Source organism: Catharus ustulatus, chromosome 1 (genome assembly GCF_009819885.2).
Source record: "Catharus ustulatus isolate bCatUst1 chromosome 1, bCatUst1.pri.v2, whole genome shotgun sequence".
In the NCBI taxonomy this organism is placed as follows: Eukaryota; Metazoa; Chordata; class Aves; order Passeriformes; family Turdidae; genus Catharus; species Catharus ustulatus.
In genome coordinates, this window is record NC_046221.1 from 159,151,507 (window position 1) to 159,167,857 (window position 16,351).

A 16,351-nucleotide genomic window follows, 5' to 3' on the forward strand; every position below is an offset into this window, starting at 1 on the left:
GCTGATAGTCATTTCCTGTCGCTGCCTTTGTCCTTCAGGCTGAGTGGCTCCCTGTTTCCCTCCTGCTGTTCTCCTGATCTACTGAAGGCAGCAATACCACCTCCCCTTTCCACCTGCACACTGCAAGATTAACCAAACCCAGGATTTTAATTGCCTCTCTCTGGCTCCTGAGCACACTAAGAGCTCCTCAAGGCTGAATCCATCTTTCCTGAGCTAAGTAGGTCTGAGCAAACTTTTCTCAATGAGCAGTAATTAAAAGCCCTCTCCAGGAATTCCTCCCTTCTCTACCTTGTCCAGTAATGATTTCCCCCAGAAAAATCTTCCCCAGCTCTACAGGACTGTGACATACAAACATTTGCTGACTGAGACCCCATCAGTTCCCACAGGAGGAGTTTATAGTCCTGATATTGATCCATACCTATGAAAACAGGCCTTTTAAACTGACCAAGTTAGTTGGAAAAAAAAATCCTTGGGTTTTGGAGCCATTGATCCCAATCCATAGAGTGGAATTAGGGGAGATTAGACCTAGAACTAGACCCTGAGGGTCTTCATCACTGCCTACTCTCTAACTTGTTACTCCCTTTCCTAGAAATTTCATGATTGTCTCCCTTCCAGGCAGTTTCTGATTCACTTTACATCTATTAATCTCTACCCTTTTTCACTTTAGCAGTGACTTTCAATGCAGTACTCAACAAAAGCAGATAGATGAGATTTACTTAGTCCTGTTTGTCTAAGGAAAAGAGAGCATCTGTCTTTTAAAAGGAAAATACCACTTTAGAGCATTGGCTCTCCTCCAGAACACAATGGGTTTTTTTGATGCAGTTATTTGATTCTTCATGGAGCCACTCTCACTACCCTCACTCCTATTCTCAGCCTCTGACTTAACAAAATCCCATGAATCTTCCACCTCAGCCCCACCACTGTTTCCCTTTATCTCACAGAGTTCCTCCTTTTATAGCTCATTTTATGTTTTAGCTTCTATTTTTACTTCTGCTGATACAGAGTGACTCAATTCCTCCACTTAAATGCAAACACAGAGCTAAATGCAGCAGGGCATGATATAACTTGTATGCAGGTAGGGTAGACAAGAAAGGGCTGGAATTGGTGATGCCTTGTGTGAAACAATTGTCTGTGCCTTCTGCTGCTGCATTATACCAAATAAAAGTATAAGAAAAAATAATTTAAAACCTCAGAAAGATTTTTGCCACTCTGACCATGAGTTCTGAGGTCTTGTCCCTCAGAGGGGAAAATGTGTTAAATCTAAAGAAGATTTTAAATACCAATTTCCCCGTCCCTGAAATGAGATTTACTGCAACTCCATGTGACCATGCTTTGTGTCCATCTACAAACAAGTTTGTGCAAGATATAGCTCTGAAATTCAGTGTTAGGAGCCTCTTGGGCAGGGATCAATTCTGGCTCCTAGTGCAGCACAAGGCACAGGTGTTAATTTAAAATCCTTGTGCACAGGAGGAGGTGGTGGCAGAGGAACAGACTCCTGCCCAGTGCTGTCACCCACTGACATCCCAATCTGAGCCTCCTCCCATGAGTGGGGAGCACACAGTACCCCAAAGCTCAGGTGCAGTCCCCTTTGGGGAGAACACAGAAGCTGCTCTGCACAACACATCCCTTTAGGAATGGGAAGCACAGCTGAAATTTTCCAGTGTAGCTGGAAGAATGAAATGTTTTCCTGTTGGAATCAGACCCAATAGCCCAGAGTCTTCAGACGATGCTATGGAGTAAGTGAGGAGCACGTAAGGAGTGGTACAGCACTTTGATCTCCTATGATCCATCTCCAGCAGCACAATCCTTAGTAGACCCAAGCTATCTGTTCCAATTTCTCTGGAAAGAGGCACACATTTTCCTGGTCACCAGTAACAAGATGAGAAATTAATAACTTTCCCACCATATTGGAGCAATCAGGAGCCTTCTACAGTCCTCTGTATTCTTGGTGAGGGACTGAAATTGTCAATTCCAAATTAAATACTGTAATTAATCTGTTGTTAAGACACTGAATGCAATGTTAAACATTTACAGTGGACAGATATCCCCTAGGTCAAATAAATGACAGCCCTGAATGATCAGCCTGACCAGACACTACAAAACATTAATTTCTGCTTACAAATTCCCCACCATAATGGGGGAAAAAAATCACTGCTATTGATTAAACTGGAACAGTTGCCTAGAGGATCTGTGAAATATCCATCTTTGGAGAAACTGAAAACTCAATTACACAAGGTCCTGAGACATCTGATCTAACTTTAAAACGGGCCTAATCTTTAAGGAGGCCCTATTTTGATGGGAGGTTGGGCTAGATGATTTCCACTGGACCCTTCCAACCTGAACTAACATACAAATCTAAGACAGCAAAGCCATCTTTTATGTTAACATGCTGAATATTGACTTCTTTCCTAGGAGGGAATGAGACTTGAAGATAAAAGGAAAAAAAAACCTCAAAAATACTACAGAAGAGCCTAAGTGTCTATATATATGTCAATATATATGAATATGTATGTGTATATATATATATAGATGTATATATATTTCTGCATATAGGCATGTACACCTCACTCTACCCAAAACTTTTGTACCACATCTAAATTGGGATTCTTGTCCTGTACATTGCTCACCAAAATATGTATTTTAGAAGTCAAATAAAAGCATAGAGTCTACTAGTTAGCACTTGAATCAAAATTCAGATAAACATGAACTGGAGGTAGGAATCCACTTATAGCTCCATTAAGAATCACACAGAAGCTGATCATCTGAGAAGGGTAAGTCCTCCTACTCATTTTGAGCAGCAGCTTCCACTGCAGATGGGTTCATTCAGAATCAGTAGGGTTGAGCTGCTCTAAGGTTTGCCCAGCCCAGAGACAGGAGGACTTTCAGGACAGGGTGATGCAAGACCCAGCAACAGACAGCAGTTCAAAACAGGTGTCTGGGGATAATCTGCTTGGGTCTAATGATCACATAAGATGTTACCACCCAACATTATCACAGGCTCAGATGTAATCAGACTGCAGCCAAAATAAGCTGCCCACAGACAGCACAGTTGGAGCTGGTATTTTGTGCAGGCACTGAAAACCCTCCAATGGAAATATTCTGAGCGAGTAGCAAAGCTGTCAAATGCTGAGCATTTCTACTCATAATCAAGCTGCAGAAGAACCTTCAGCCTCCCACTGCAGTGATTTATGTCCTTGGGTTAGTCATGATTATTCCCAATGCATCCTTGATGGGCATCTTTTCTCTGCCAACAGCTCAAGCAGTTTTGGGAGGCTAGAAAAGAGGCACAGTCCATGCAAACATCTGACATTAAGTCCTTCAGCTGGCTGAAAAGATGTATCAGACCTCACAGAAAATCAGAGATATCACCAGATTGTATTTCCCCTTGATCTCTCACCAGTGCTTCAGAAAATATTTTATTTATATAAATGCACACATAAACCTTTCTCCAGTGGTAATTACCACTGTGCTTGGATTTCCACAACAATCACAGATCAAATAAATGGACATTAAAACTCAGTAAGTGTGCAGTAGTAAGAAAAAAATCATCTCCAAGACTTATAGCACTCCTCTAGCTACTGCACTAAGCTCCATTGGCTTTTTAATTTGATGCCATATCAAAAGAAAGTTTGTGATTAATTTGGTGTTGGGTGTCAACAGATAACTCATTTGGAGCCTCCCAGTTTCTAATACTTCTTCACCACTGAACGTGTGTTGGAATAAGAAAATTCCATCTAGGAAAGGTCTAATGAATCAGAGCATTGCACAAGAAATGTACAGCTGTACTATTTCAGTTCCCAGAGGGACAGAAGAAAAGTGTGTCTGCTTACCTGGAATCTCATCAGTCCCCCCATTGGTGTGTTTGAACCGGTCTCCTTCCACGTGGACATTTGGACACAGGACATCTGAAAAGCAAAAGAACCAGTACAAAATTATCCCAGGGAAAAACATCATTTTGGAAGCTGCAGAAATAGCAAAGGCTCATCTGAGTTTTGTTCAGAACTTGCATGTGGCACCTCAGCTACAATTCCTTCCCAGGCTCTGCACATCCTAAATACTCTTCCTCTCTCTATGGCCAACTTCATGATGGACAAGAGACCCAGCACACTATGTCTGGTTTTGAGCCACTTTTATCCTGCCCAGACAGGAAGACAGAATAAATAAACTGAGCCTTTCCATCAGCTGGGACAACACTCTTGGGTTTGTGTCTTTCTCCTGTCTGTAAATGTGCATGAAAGTCACAAAAAACTTAAGAAAATACAGAATGTGCTTCCACTCTTAGCTTGGCTGGAAGTTCTGAAAGGCCAACTGACCAGTTGCAAACTTTTCAGAAAGGACAGCTCCTACTCTGGAAAACCTCCCCGATTATATTCAAGCAGAAGTTGGAGTTAAATGACTAAAACTTTGAAGAGTATTCACCCCTACACACAGGTTTTAAAAAGTCATGAAAATAGCCAGCCTTTGTCAGCCATTTTTCATGCTCCCAATTAGTGTCAAAACAATTGCAGATAAATGCTTTTCCACAGAGAACTGCCTAAGTATCCACCCCTTTCCTGCCAAACCTTTGAAATAACTTTTATTTATGCTTTGGTTTCGCAGATCAATAGGTTATTGCACACTTGTAAACAATGGGGGCAGGTAGCTCAAGGGATCAGTTTAATGAGAAGAACTGGTAGAGATGTTGGGTCTGTATTTGTTCAATATTATAACAGTAACAAAACCATCAATAACAGTATTAACAACAGCAATAATAATAAATATATATCATTATATGTATAATATTGGACTTATAAGAGCAGGTCCAGAGGAGGGCCATAAAGATGATTTGAGGCCTGGAGCACCTCTCCTGTGAAAACAGGCTGAGAGATCTGGGGTTGTTCAGCCTGGAGAAGGGAAAGTTTCAGGAAGACTTCATAGTACCTTCCACTAATTAAAAGAGGTTTCCAAAAAGTGTGGGAGGGACCCTTCACATGGGCAGATAGTGATAGGGACAATCTTTTGTAACCTCTTAAAGAACTGTAGCCTCACTTCTGCCTTTATTTTACAAATGTCGTGTGTTCCTTTTGGCTCCTCCCCCCCGCCTGCATCTAAGGAATGAGCATAAAAAGTTCCAAGAGAAAGAAGTTTATTGCAATGCTAACTTTCCAGTGACTTTCCAGACACAAAATAATTCACAGAGGCTGACATGAGGTTGGTACTTTCCCATCCCAGTTATTAGCACAGCTCTGTATGTCCAAAGGAGCAAAGTACTGGACTGACAGCATATCCATCATTCCCAAGGAGCCACCAGGACTCACTGCCACACCCAGGGCTGCATTGTTGGGAAGGCAAGACAAAAACTGCCCTCTTGCTGGTGGAGCCTTTCTATGAAACCCCTGACACACGTGAACATTTTAGTGTCAAACAGCATTCATGCCCATTTTTTCTGCTACTGCCAGGCAAAACTCTGAGCAAACAATTGTGATGCTCAGAAGATTTGCAGCAATGAGCACCCACGGAAAATGGCAGAGACAGTAACAAAATCTGCACTGCAGCTAAAACTCTGCTAATTTTTAAATCTTTACAGATTTACAGAAGAGAAAGTACAGCTGACTGCCCTGAGCTTTCAGCTTCGGCTTCTTGTTACATCCTCTGCTTGCAAGATGCATTTAAATATGTATTGTTTAAAACTTATTTCTTGTCTGCAACCTTATATAATATCCTGTCAGTCATTTGCTTTATCCAAAATTTTTATCAGCAAAGATTTTGTATTTATATCCGTGGGGCTCATGGAAATTTTTAATAGCACCAGAAGTGCTAAATATCCCTTTACAGTTGCACCAGGAATGATGACTTTCCACTGACACCTGCTACATGAGATCAGTCAGCTTTTAATCCATTGTAGAGTGCTGCTTTTTAATGCAAATGCAATTCAATACATAGTAACAATGCCTAAGAAAAAATGTAATTTATTAAAGAACAAATGTACTTTATCAAGGTAGTTACCATATCAACCAGCCTGTAACTCCACAGAAGAAAATTAGTTTTGTTAGAGATGACCTCTTTCTCATAAAATTACAATTCTTGAATAAGGATACATAATAATTCCTATTCTGTAATACTTATTCACTGGCTTCAACATCAAATATCACTTTCTTGTGAGTGAGATCAGGAAAATTGCTCTATAGCTATACATATGGACTATTTTTCAATTTCTAATAGTCTTACACTATCATCCTTTCAAAGCCCCATAATTAGAGGGACTAGCAATCTCTGTGTATGTAAATTTGCAGATGACACCAAGCTGAGTGATGCTGTTGACACAGCTGGAGGATGGGGCCATGCAGAGTGACCTGGACTCAAGAAGAGGCTCATGGAAATCTGACCAGGTTTAACAGGACCAGGTGCTGGTGCTGCATCTGGGTTGGGGCAGCCCCAGGTGTCCATCCAGGCTGGGGACTGGAGGGACTGAGAGCAGCCCTGCCCAGAAGGATCTGGGGGTGCAGGTGGGAGAGAGGCTGGACAGGAGCTGTCCACGAGCACTGGCAGCCCAGGAACCCCCTGTGTCCTTGGTCTGTACGAGCTTCTTGCTGAAGGAAGCATTTCTGAAAGTACAGTAATTTCACGCGTATAAGGCGCACCCTTTTGACTAAAATTTTGGTCTGAAACTGGAAGTGCGCCTTATACCCCGGAGCGCCTTATGTATGGACAAAGTTCAGAAATTTGTCAACCCAGAAGTGCGAGCCATGAGCTGAGCCACGAGGGCGGGCGGGAGTGCCGGGGCCCGCGCACAGGGAGGGCGCCTGGGGCTGCATTTAAGGGCTACACCAATCTGTGAAAAATGTTTGCAAATTGAGCACCTGCCAGTAAACCCCGCGATCGCGTGACTCCTTACTAATTCGTTACTTTGTTGCGCGCGGATCCTCGCTGCAAAAAAAAAAGTGCGCCTTATATATGGACAAAGTACGGAAATTTGCCGACACCCGGAATTGCGCCTTATATTCTGGTGTGCCTTATGTGAAATTACTGTTCTTTAACTGCAGATATCCCCCTTTCCTGTAAGCAAATCACACTGAGATCTGTTTGATGAGGAGGGACTTTAGCCTTGCTTTTAAACATAATTTTTTTAGAATCTTCCCTATGAAAAAAAATCCCAGAGCTCTCGAAAATTTTAACAGCAAGAGACAATATGTCCTACAGAGCACGTGTTCTGCAAAGAGACACGTCAGGAGAACATGCTGGCTCAGGAACATTTACTAGCACTAAAATAACATTAAATAACCTATTGTTATTAAAATGTAACAATAGGACTGCAAGTTTGGAAAAGAAGAGTGATCTGATTGTTTGAGTCTCTTTGCCTCCGAGGCATTTCAAAAGAAATTCAAGGAAATGGGATAGGAAAAAAAAATAAAAGGGAAAACAAAAGAGAATGAGAAAGGAATGGAGAGAAAGGCAGATGGGTGGAGAGGGAAGGGAAGGGGAAGGGGAAGGGGAAGGGGAAGGGAAGGGAAGGGAAGGGAAGGGAAGGGAAGGGAAGGGAAGGGAAGGGAAGGGAAGGGAAGGGAAGGGAAGGGAAGGGAAGGGAAGGGAAGGGAAGGGAAGGGAAGGGAAGGGAAGGGAAGGGAAGGGAAGGGAAGGGAAGGGAAGGGAAGGGAAGGGAAAAGGGAAATGGCTGTATTGTGTCTGTTTGTAGCAGTTCCTGGACAGGAATGGTGTGATTCTGCTGCCCCTTAGGTCTTTTTATAGAGAAATCTTCCCTGTAAAGTGACAAATATAAATCCCTGTTGCCATATTAGCATCCTTGTGTCCATAGCACTCTGCTGAAACAGTTTCTTAATTTTCATTTTAATTCTTTCAAGGATAAGCAAGCCCTCAGCTGCCAAGAGCTCCTCTGGGGACTTGTGTATAATGAATGCTGAACATGTGTAGCTGTCAAGTTCCACAAGAATGAAGTAGAGAGGTGAGAATAGAAACACAAGAAGGTTAAAGCAAACATTATTTATTACCATGGGTTTTTTTTGTTTTGTTTTTTTCTTTTGAGACTGAGAATTTTGGGATTCCAGAATCTCAGCAGCACCCAGTGCATTGGCAAAGATTCAGACACTCTGAATCTCCATCATTATTCCATTCCCACAGGATAAATCCTCTGGTTTTTCTCAAAAGGTGTGATACTCCCAACACAAATATTCGAGTTGTTTCATCCCCTGACATTGAAGTTTAGCCCCTCGTAATCCTATCCATGAATAAGGCAATGCAGGGCAAATGCAGGCTTCCCTAAAAGTTGTCTGCCAAAACTTTAGACCAGCCTGCCTGCTAAGAAAGAGGAGTTTGGGTTAAGGGCTGGGTGGGTTTCATATACTTATGCAGATAGAAATTTTTTCTACATAGAAATTATTTTCCCATTGAAGATTGCACTTAGAGGGAAAGGGGCCTGGTGAGAAAATTTTTTCTTAAAGTCAAGAATATTCCATGAAAATAGTTTCTCAGAGGAGCTTTCTCAGAGCCCATTAGCTCTGTTCTTTAATTACTCAGGCAGTTCTCTGTGCAGCAGTTCCTCCAGCACATTTAATTCCCTGCAGTCAGTTGATGACTCCTATATATAGTGCTACCTTTATTTGTTCTTTTCTTTTCTTTTATAAAACATTGCACATAAACCATTTTATAGCCTCCAAATTTAAGGATTTTTCCCCTCACTCATTTAAAAATGCTTCTTTTGAGAGAATACCTCCACTCTGCTCATATTAACAGAAATTTTTTTGGCAAATGTTTTGTTGTCAGATATTCTTTCCCAGCAAATGAACCAATCCATAAAGTGCCACCCACCATGGAAACAAATTTATAAGGAAAAACGGGGCATTATTTTCAACTACAGTGGCAGGCAGCCCTGGCAGTGTAATAATACTGCAATAGTGTCTGCACTAACATTATAATTTGTAGTGAGGTGTAGGTACAACAGAGCATCACAGCAATTATATGATTACACCTTGCAGTTTAATGCCTTCTGCAGTTCTCCTTTCCTGTCTGAAATCACACTGAGTCTTAACATCATGGAGTTTGAAATCCATCAGTGCCAGGAAAATCATCTGTGGCTGCTGAAGCCAAGGTCGATTCTGTCTTTTTTCCTTCACATAATGCCTACACTGGAGCTGGATGACGTTTCCATATTTGCTCTCACACAAAGGCTCTCTGTCACTACAGTGATAGAATCAGAGCATCATGGAGTGCTTTGGGCTGGAGGGGACCTTAAAGATCCTCTGTTTCCAATCCCTCTGCCATGGACAAGGACACCTTTCACCAGACCAAGCTTCTCAGGGCCCCATCCAACCTGGCCTTGAACTTCCAGGGATGCAGCATCCACAACTTCTCTAGCCAGCACATTCCAGTACCTCATTGTGAGGAATTTATTTGTAATATCTAACATACACCTGCTCTCTTCCAATTTAAAACCATTACCCTTTTTCTATCACTACAAATCCTTGCCAAAAAAAAAAAAAAACCAACCCTTTCCAGCTCTCTTGTAGAGCTCATAAATGCTCATGATGAAATGAAAAGGGAATAGCAAACCCTCACCACAGCACAGCTTTCAGGTGGAGAAAATACATCCATAGCCTACCCTACTCCTCATAAAGCTGTCACATTTTTCCAATAAAGCATTATTCTGAAAATGCACCAGTGCCCAGCTGAACTGCTCCCCAGGCTCCCCTGTCTGCTGAGAAAGTCCCAGGTGATGTCAGGGGGACTCTGGGTATCTGTGGGCTCCCTCCCCTTTTCTAGCACAGCAGCCAGAAAAAGTGAATTTCTGTGTGACCATCCATTCAGTGCTGGCACTGCTCAGCAGATGGGTGTGTTCCACACAGAGAGTAAGCAAAATTACTGCAGGGTGTTAGAGCCCAGAGAGCTCTCATGCAGCACACATTTAAGGTCCCAGGCAAGAGGACACTCTTCTTTGAAAGGCTCTTTCTGTTGAATGGAGAAACAAGCTCCTTCAAAGAGCAATTCAGAGCAGAAACCCAATTTAGGTGCCCTGATGTAGCCCCGGAAAAGCTACTCTCTTCCCATTGTTTCTAGGGTAAATCTAGGAACACACAGTTCCCAAATTAGACATCTGTCAAAGGCACCCGAGTTACATCCATCCAATTAAAACAAGCATGGTTGGGTGCATTCCTGGGCACTGAGGCCAAGGCATGTTCAAGCCCATCTCTATCCTAGCAAATGGTTTTAGCCTCCCAAACGAGAGGGTTGCTGGCCACAAACACTCCCTGGCATGCTGGAAGTACCCCTGAGCCCAGAAATGTTCCAGTGGAGTGTCAGCTTGCCTGGGGCAAAATGTGCCAGACCCCAGGGCAGGTGAGTGCATCCCACTGCCCAGGAATGCTTCTGGCCACATTTACAGTTATTAGTTTTCATACAGCCCATAAATATCATCCTTTGCTAAGAGTTCTCGAACACAGATCAAAAGGACCCTCTTGAGCAACAATGCTCACTGGTTTTATGGTGACAGGCCACCAATCCCTAAATGCATTCAGTGCAACTGGGAAAGTGGGAAGGGGGCTGTGTGCACAGCCAGGGAGTACTGTATCCTGTTTAAACAGGGACAGTAGGAGTGCAGGGAGTTCTGGCATTTACAAAGCTCTGAAGTTCTTTTGAAAGTCAAAAAGTAAATTTTAATAAAAAGGTTAAATTCTTCTCCTATGCTTTTCTTCCTGTCCTGCCTCACTTACACTGGAGTTTCACATCACAGGGATGTGAAAAATACTGTTTTCCCCACAATATGGCAGGCTGCACTATGCATTTATACCATCTTCCCACTCTGGATGCAAAGCATCTCTCTCTTCTCCTTTTATTGCTGTCATTGCCCTTTTTATTTTTCATTTCTCTCTGCCCAGTGCTCTGGATCTTGATTCCAAAAGAGACAATGCTACTGCAGGTGCTCTCACCTCAACAGCACACAAGAAGTGACAACTACACACCTCCACCAGCACGGAGAATCCTTCACAGCCCATCAGCCCCATCTCTAGGCCGAACCCATCATCTAACCCTTAGCTCAGCTTTGGATGTCCTTTAAAATTTTCTAGAGAAGTTCCTGAATCTTGGTGAGGACTCATCTTTCCAAAGGGTACCTGCAGTGCAGGATGCTCAGAGAGCCTCTCTAGTGCACCCAAATCAATGCAAGAAACTCGTAGCATGACTGGCAGCAGAAGTATATTGTCAGGAGGACTGATGCAATTAGCACCGTTTAAGTGAGCAGCATACAGAATTAATTTGCACATGCTCCCACAGGGAATAAGTGGCACTCTGGGAGCTATGAAAATAGCATCAGGCCTTGGCACTTCCAAGCTAATTTGCTTGTGTCTGCCCCTAAACAAACACAGAGACTGTGTGCCAAGGAGCATGTCTGCAAAGCACAAGGTTTTGAGGAAAGCAATTAGCAGCTGCTCTCCATCCAGGCCAGGAGCTGATTGCTGCTCTGGGGCACGAGTCCACCTCCTTCTCTCATTTTGGGAAGGAGGTGAAGCTTCATCATGCTAAGTGTCCTTGATTCAAGTGAGCTGCAGGGTTTCTCCTGAGTGGCCAACCATTGCCTTAGCAGATAAATTGCCATGAGCATGTCTTGATGCTGATGACCTATAAAATATTGAACAGGATGGCAGTACAGAGTTGAGCTGGAGCACATCCTCCAGGGCCAGCAGCCACAGCAACAAGCCCTTTCCCAGGGCTGCTCTGTTGGCACAGATGGAACATGTCACTCCTGATGCAGCTGCTGGGCTCTTTGGCCACATAAAATTTTAGGTGTTTGCTGCCTGTACCTGAGAGGCTGGAGAGAACAGGGTGCTGCAAGGCTAAAAGAGTTTCCTGCTTGGGCTTGTGTCCCAGATGAAGAGCAAAGATCAAAGGTACTGCTCACCTGGATGTGGGGAGACAAAGCCATCCCACCTGCCAGAGTGAGAATCCCAAGAGTGCAGAAAGAAGAGATCAGCCCATAGGGCCTCTCTAGGGGTGCAGATGGGAAGGAGCAGTCTGTGGATGGAACAGGTAGGTTGTCTCACCTGCCAACCATCTCACAGCCACAGAACTGGCAAGAATAAAAAAATTCCATCATTCTCTCTCCTCAGTCATTAAGTTTTAGAAAATAAAGTTTTTATACTCTTGGATTTTGCACCATTGGACATGGATCAATTCCAATATCCACCTGTGTAATGAACAGTGAGATTTCTGTGGTGTGTAAGAAGACCCAAGCTAAAACATCTGTGCTTTACACTTCTTTAAAAACTTATAAAGATCAGTACCACACACGAAAATGTTGCTTGTAGAAACAATAGAAGCATTTCACTAGCACCAGCAGATCTCTCTTATTTTTTTTCCTGTGCTATTAAACAAGTAATATGGACGCAAAATTCTGCCAGCAGCAAATTTCACAACAGGGAGCTGGTAGCAGCAGTAGCAAAAAATGCAAACTTTCTTACAGCAATGACTGATTTTAGAATGGACTCAAATGTTGCAAAATGCTATCAACACAGGAGAGGTGGGTTTTTAATTTGGTTTTAAAATAGCAGCTCTGTGTTAGTTGTGTAATTGAAACAAGTGGGATGATTAAAGATAAACTTGGTGTGAAGCTCCGGTAGGTTGGTTCTCACTGAATAGGAACAATACAGAATTTCTGCTATAAAACCCCATCAATCTCACTTGCATTCAGCATTCACCAAAGGCACATTCCCCAGATGAGCCCAATGGAGCAGTGCAGCTACAGATCTGCTGAAGCCATCAGTTCCCAGTGCTGGCTGCAGGGACAAGACAGTCTGTCCATTATCCTCCCATGTGCCACAACACGGAGACAAGAGCGTGGATTCTCCTCATCCCAGCACTGCCAGACAGCTGAGATGCCAAGTCACAGTTTATAATTGATTTTTTAAAAAAAGCAGATCCTGGGCAGACCACAAATGTTATTTTTATTTGTTGAATTTCTGTAAAAGCAATTACTTGTCCAGGATAATAACAAGAAATCCAGGTAAGGCGTTCTGTTCCCTCCCAGTGGTTCCAAAAGTGAATTAATTAGAAGCAACTTGTTTCAAAGCTCATGGCTTTTCAGCTGATCAATAAATATACACTGGCTGTTCTCAAATAACTTCCAAGAGAGAAATATAGCTCAGGGATGAGTTTAAGAGGGACTCTGACTGCCATTACTCTTCTGGTGCAATTATACAACTGCAAATTGAACAGTATCTTCTTCCATGTGGGTATTTTGGGGCTACTGTAACTGTGGCTTTGGGACTCTGACCAGCAGCAGTATAAATATATCATAAGAGGAAAGCAAAGAAATTTCTGTATAAATACAAGACACGACTCTGGCTAAGAGTTTGGTTCTGTTTTGTAAAGAATTGTAAGACCACCTTTGAAAAATGGAGAGGGTTTAAGTGACTTCAGTTTCCTCTTAAATGAAACCAGGTTAAAATAACATCCAAGTTGAAGGATGCTATTTTATGGATGCACCACTCAGAAATTTGCCTGGTTGCTGTCCACCCAAGACCAGCCAGACAGAGCAATGGGACACTTCTGTGGGGTACAGCTCTTCAGAAGAGACCCTTTAAGAGCAAGACATCCATCTGATAATCTTCATGGGGTTAAACCTTGGGGACACCAATGGAAACAGCTTGAAGATGACTGATCATGTGGAAAAAAAGGGCTTGTCCAAGATTGGGTGCTACCACAAGCTCCTGGCTCTCAGAGCTCTACCCCTTGCCTTCCAGGGTGCTACAGACTCCAGCAGGAAAAAGACATTACTCAAAATGAGTGAAGGATGGCAGTGCTGGCTTCTTTATCTCCAAAGGGTTTAAACAGACCATTGATATCTGTAAAGGTCTTAACAGATTTAAAGGCTTTTAGGAGACAATCTGGGTTTTTTTAGCTTTCAGACACATCTAAAAATAGCCAGGTTGAAAGCACTGGGTTCAGTTCTGACTTAAATTTTGAAAGATATCTTCAGTCCTATATTAATTTTATCCCAAGAGCTTCATCCACCTGCCAGTTCCAAACATGCCACCAGGCCCAAACCTTCTAAGGAGGTTTGCATAAGATCTGGGTGCTTCCTTCCCATGGGCACTTCAGCAATCTCTCTTCGGAAGCCTAAAAGCAGCCAAAAGAAAACCAGGAGTGGTTTTGAGGGCAGCTGCACCCTCCACACTCTGCTAAACAAAGGATGTGACAAATGGAGCCTGGAAAATAAGAGTTTGTGAGCAATAAATAAAAGCAGGCACAACCTGGGCTATGGAACTCGAGCCAGGTGCTCAGAGTTCAAATGCTGATTTTCCCTTTCTTTCCCCCGACAGTTTTCCTTGCTCAAAAATGTCAACCACTCATTTTTAACAAGGTCCAAGATATTTCAGACAAGACAACTGTGCAAGAAGGGAAAAGGGAAAGAATCAAACCAGAGCATGAAAAAGAAAGGAGTCAAGAGGGAGAAAGCACATGGGTATCAATCAGCATCTATAGCCCTGCCACCTCTGAGTACTGTGATCTTCAATCCCCACTGAAAGCTTATCTGTGCCAGGAAAAAAACCCATTTATCAAGCCCTCTGCATTAATACAGGGCTGCCACACTGTGCAATACACCTGTGCTGTCTTATTCACGTACCTGGAATCACATTGTGCTGTTGTTGTGCCAGCAGCACAACCCAAGCCTCCCCACAGACATGCCAGCATGAGTTCATGCTGTAAAATTTCCAGCTGCACAGCCACAAAAGGTGCATCCCAGCGTGAGAGAACCTGTGTTTCCAGAGGACCTGCAAAGTCAGCCCAGTGGCACCTCTCCCCATTGTTCCTCTCCAGGGAGCTGAGCACACTGAATCTCCAAAGGGGAACATGGTTTGCATTGATTTTTTAAAACATATTAAAGTAATTGATATTTTGAACCAAAACCAGAACTTCTCCACTTCACAAAACCTCTCAAGTTCAAAATAAAGCATTTTAATAGCTTGAAAGATTTTTTTTCCCAATCCTTCTCCATGATCAAAAACTCATCTAAATTGGTTCTGCCCAGAAGTTTTGATCTTGATAAATTACCATTTTCCCTATGACAGGCATTTAATTAAGAGGTCCCAATCAAATCTGAGAGGTTTCTTTTCCTACAAAACACAAAGCCTGCTAGCCCATGCACCTAGGGGTAAATGGCATGGGAGGTGGATAATTTTACCTGCTGTCAGTTAGGAATGAGAGATTTGGAAATGACATTTAAATCTGGAATTAAATAAAATAAAATATTGCAAGCAGAAATACAGCGTGTTAGCTCAAGAGCTTCTGATGAGTCCTGAAGGACAACATTCAGCATTGTGCTCATTGTGCATGCTCCTGGCCAGCCTGAGAAGAAAAGGAGTTTCAGAAAACCTCTTTTGGCCTCAGGAAAGGAGATCTGCTGTATTGTATCAGATGCCTCAGCAGCAGTTCAGCAAGTTTTCTGTAGTAAAACTGATTGCCACAAGGTGTTTTGGCAAGATCATTTCACATTTTAAAGCACATCCAACAGGTTTGGGTTTTTTAAAATGTATTTATTTACATTTATTTCCTGAATTTTTCCAAGGATCTCTGAAACCTGCCTTTCAAGTTTAGGCCAAATACCAATCCATTTCTTTCCTCCTGGACTTTTTTCCATCCCTAAGTGATGTTTTTGCAGAGGATGTGCTAGGAATTGCTGCATCAGGTGGGGCTGCATAGATGGGAAGTGGAATTTCACAGTCAGTTCTGCATCCTCAGCCTGCATCACTTGGCATGGGGATCCACTAGGATTCTCTTCAGCACGGCCACTTCGGGGGTTTCACTTTGTACAGTGCTAAAGTGAAAATGCTCTCATTGCACCAAAGAGACACACAGGCCCTGAGAATCAGCTGGCCTCTACTTCTTCAATTTTTTTTAACCCTATCCTATAGAAAAACTGAATCACAGAATCATTAAGATTAGAAAAGAACTCCAAGATCATTGACTGCAACATTTTAACCACCACGTCCATTAAACCATATCACAAAGTCCACTCATTTTTGGGACATTTCCAGCAATGGTGACTCCACTTCCCTGGGAAGTCTGTTCCAATGCTTAAACAGTCTTTCAGTGAAGAATGTTTTCCTAATATCCAACTTATTTTCTTAAGTAATTTCACGATTATAAGCCGCACCATTTCGACTAAAATTTTGGTCCGAACCCAAAGTGAGGCTTATAATCAGGTGCGGCTTATATATGGACAAAGAACAAAAAGTTGCTGTTTTAGTTTGGAGGACAGGTGTCTGCTGAGAAAGGCAGGAACTTCTCTTTGAAATGGAGAATGTAAATCCCCTCCCTCCAAATTATTATAATTTTGAAATCAAGGGGCTTTCAGGCAAAGATATGG

At 42.7% G+C, this 16,351-nt stretch overlaps 1 protein-coding gene across 1 annotated transcript in view; it reads right to left on the reverse strand.

The window, feature by feature from the left end:
- The window catches only part of COL22A1 (collagen type XXII alpha 1 chain), a 231,592-nt gene that overhangs the window by 159,949 nt on the left and 55,292 nt on the right, over positions 1–16,351 (reverse strand). The window contains exon 4 of the mRNA XM_033078454.1: positions 3,831–3,905. Within this exon, the coding sequence (XP_032934345.1) occupies positions 3,831–3,905 (75 nt within the window). The remainder of the gene's footprint in view (positions 1–3,830; positions 3,906–16,351) is intronic.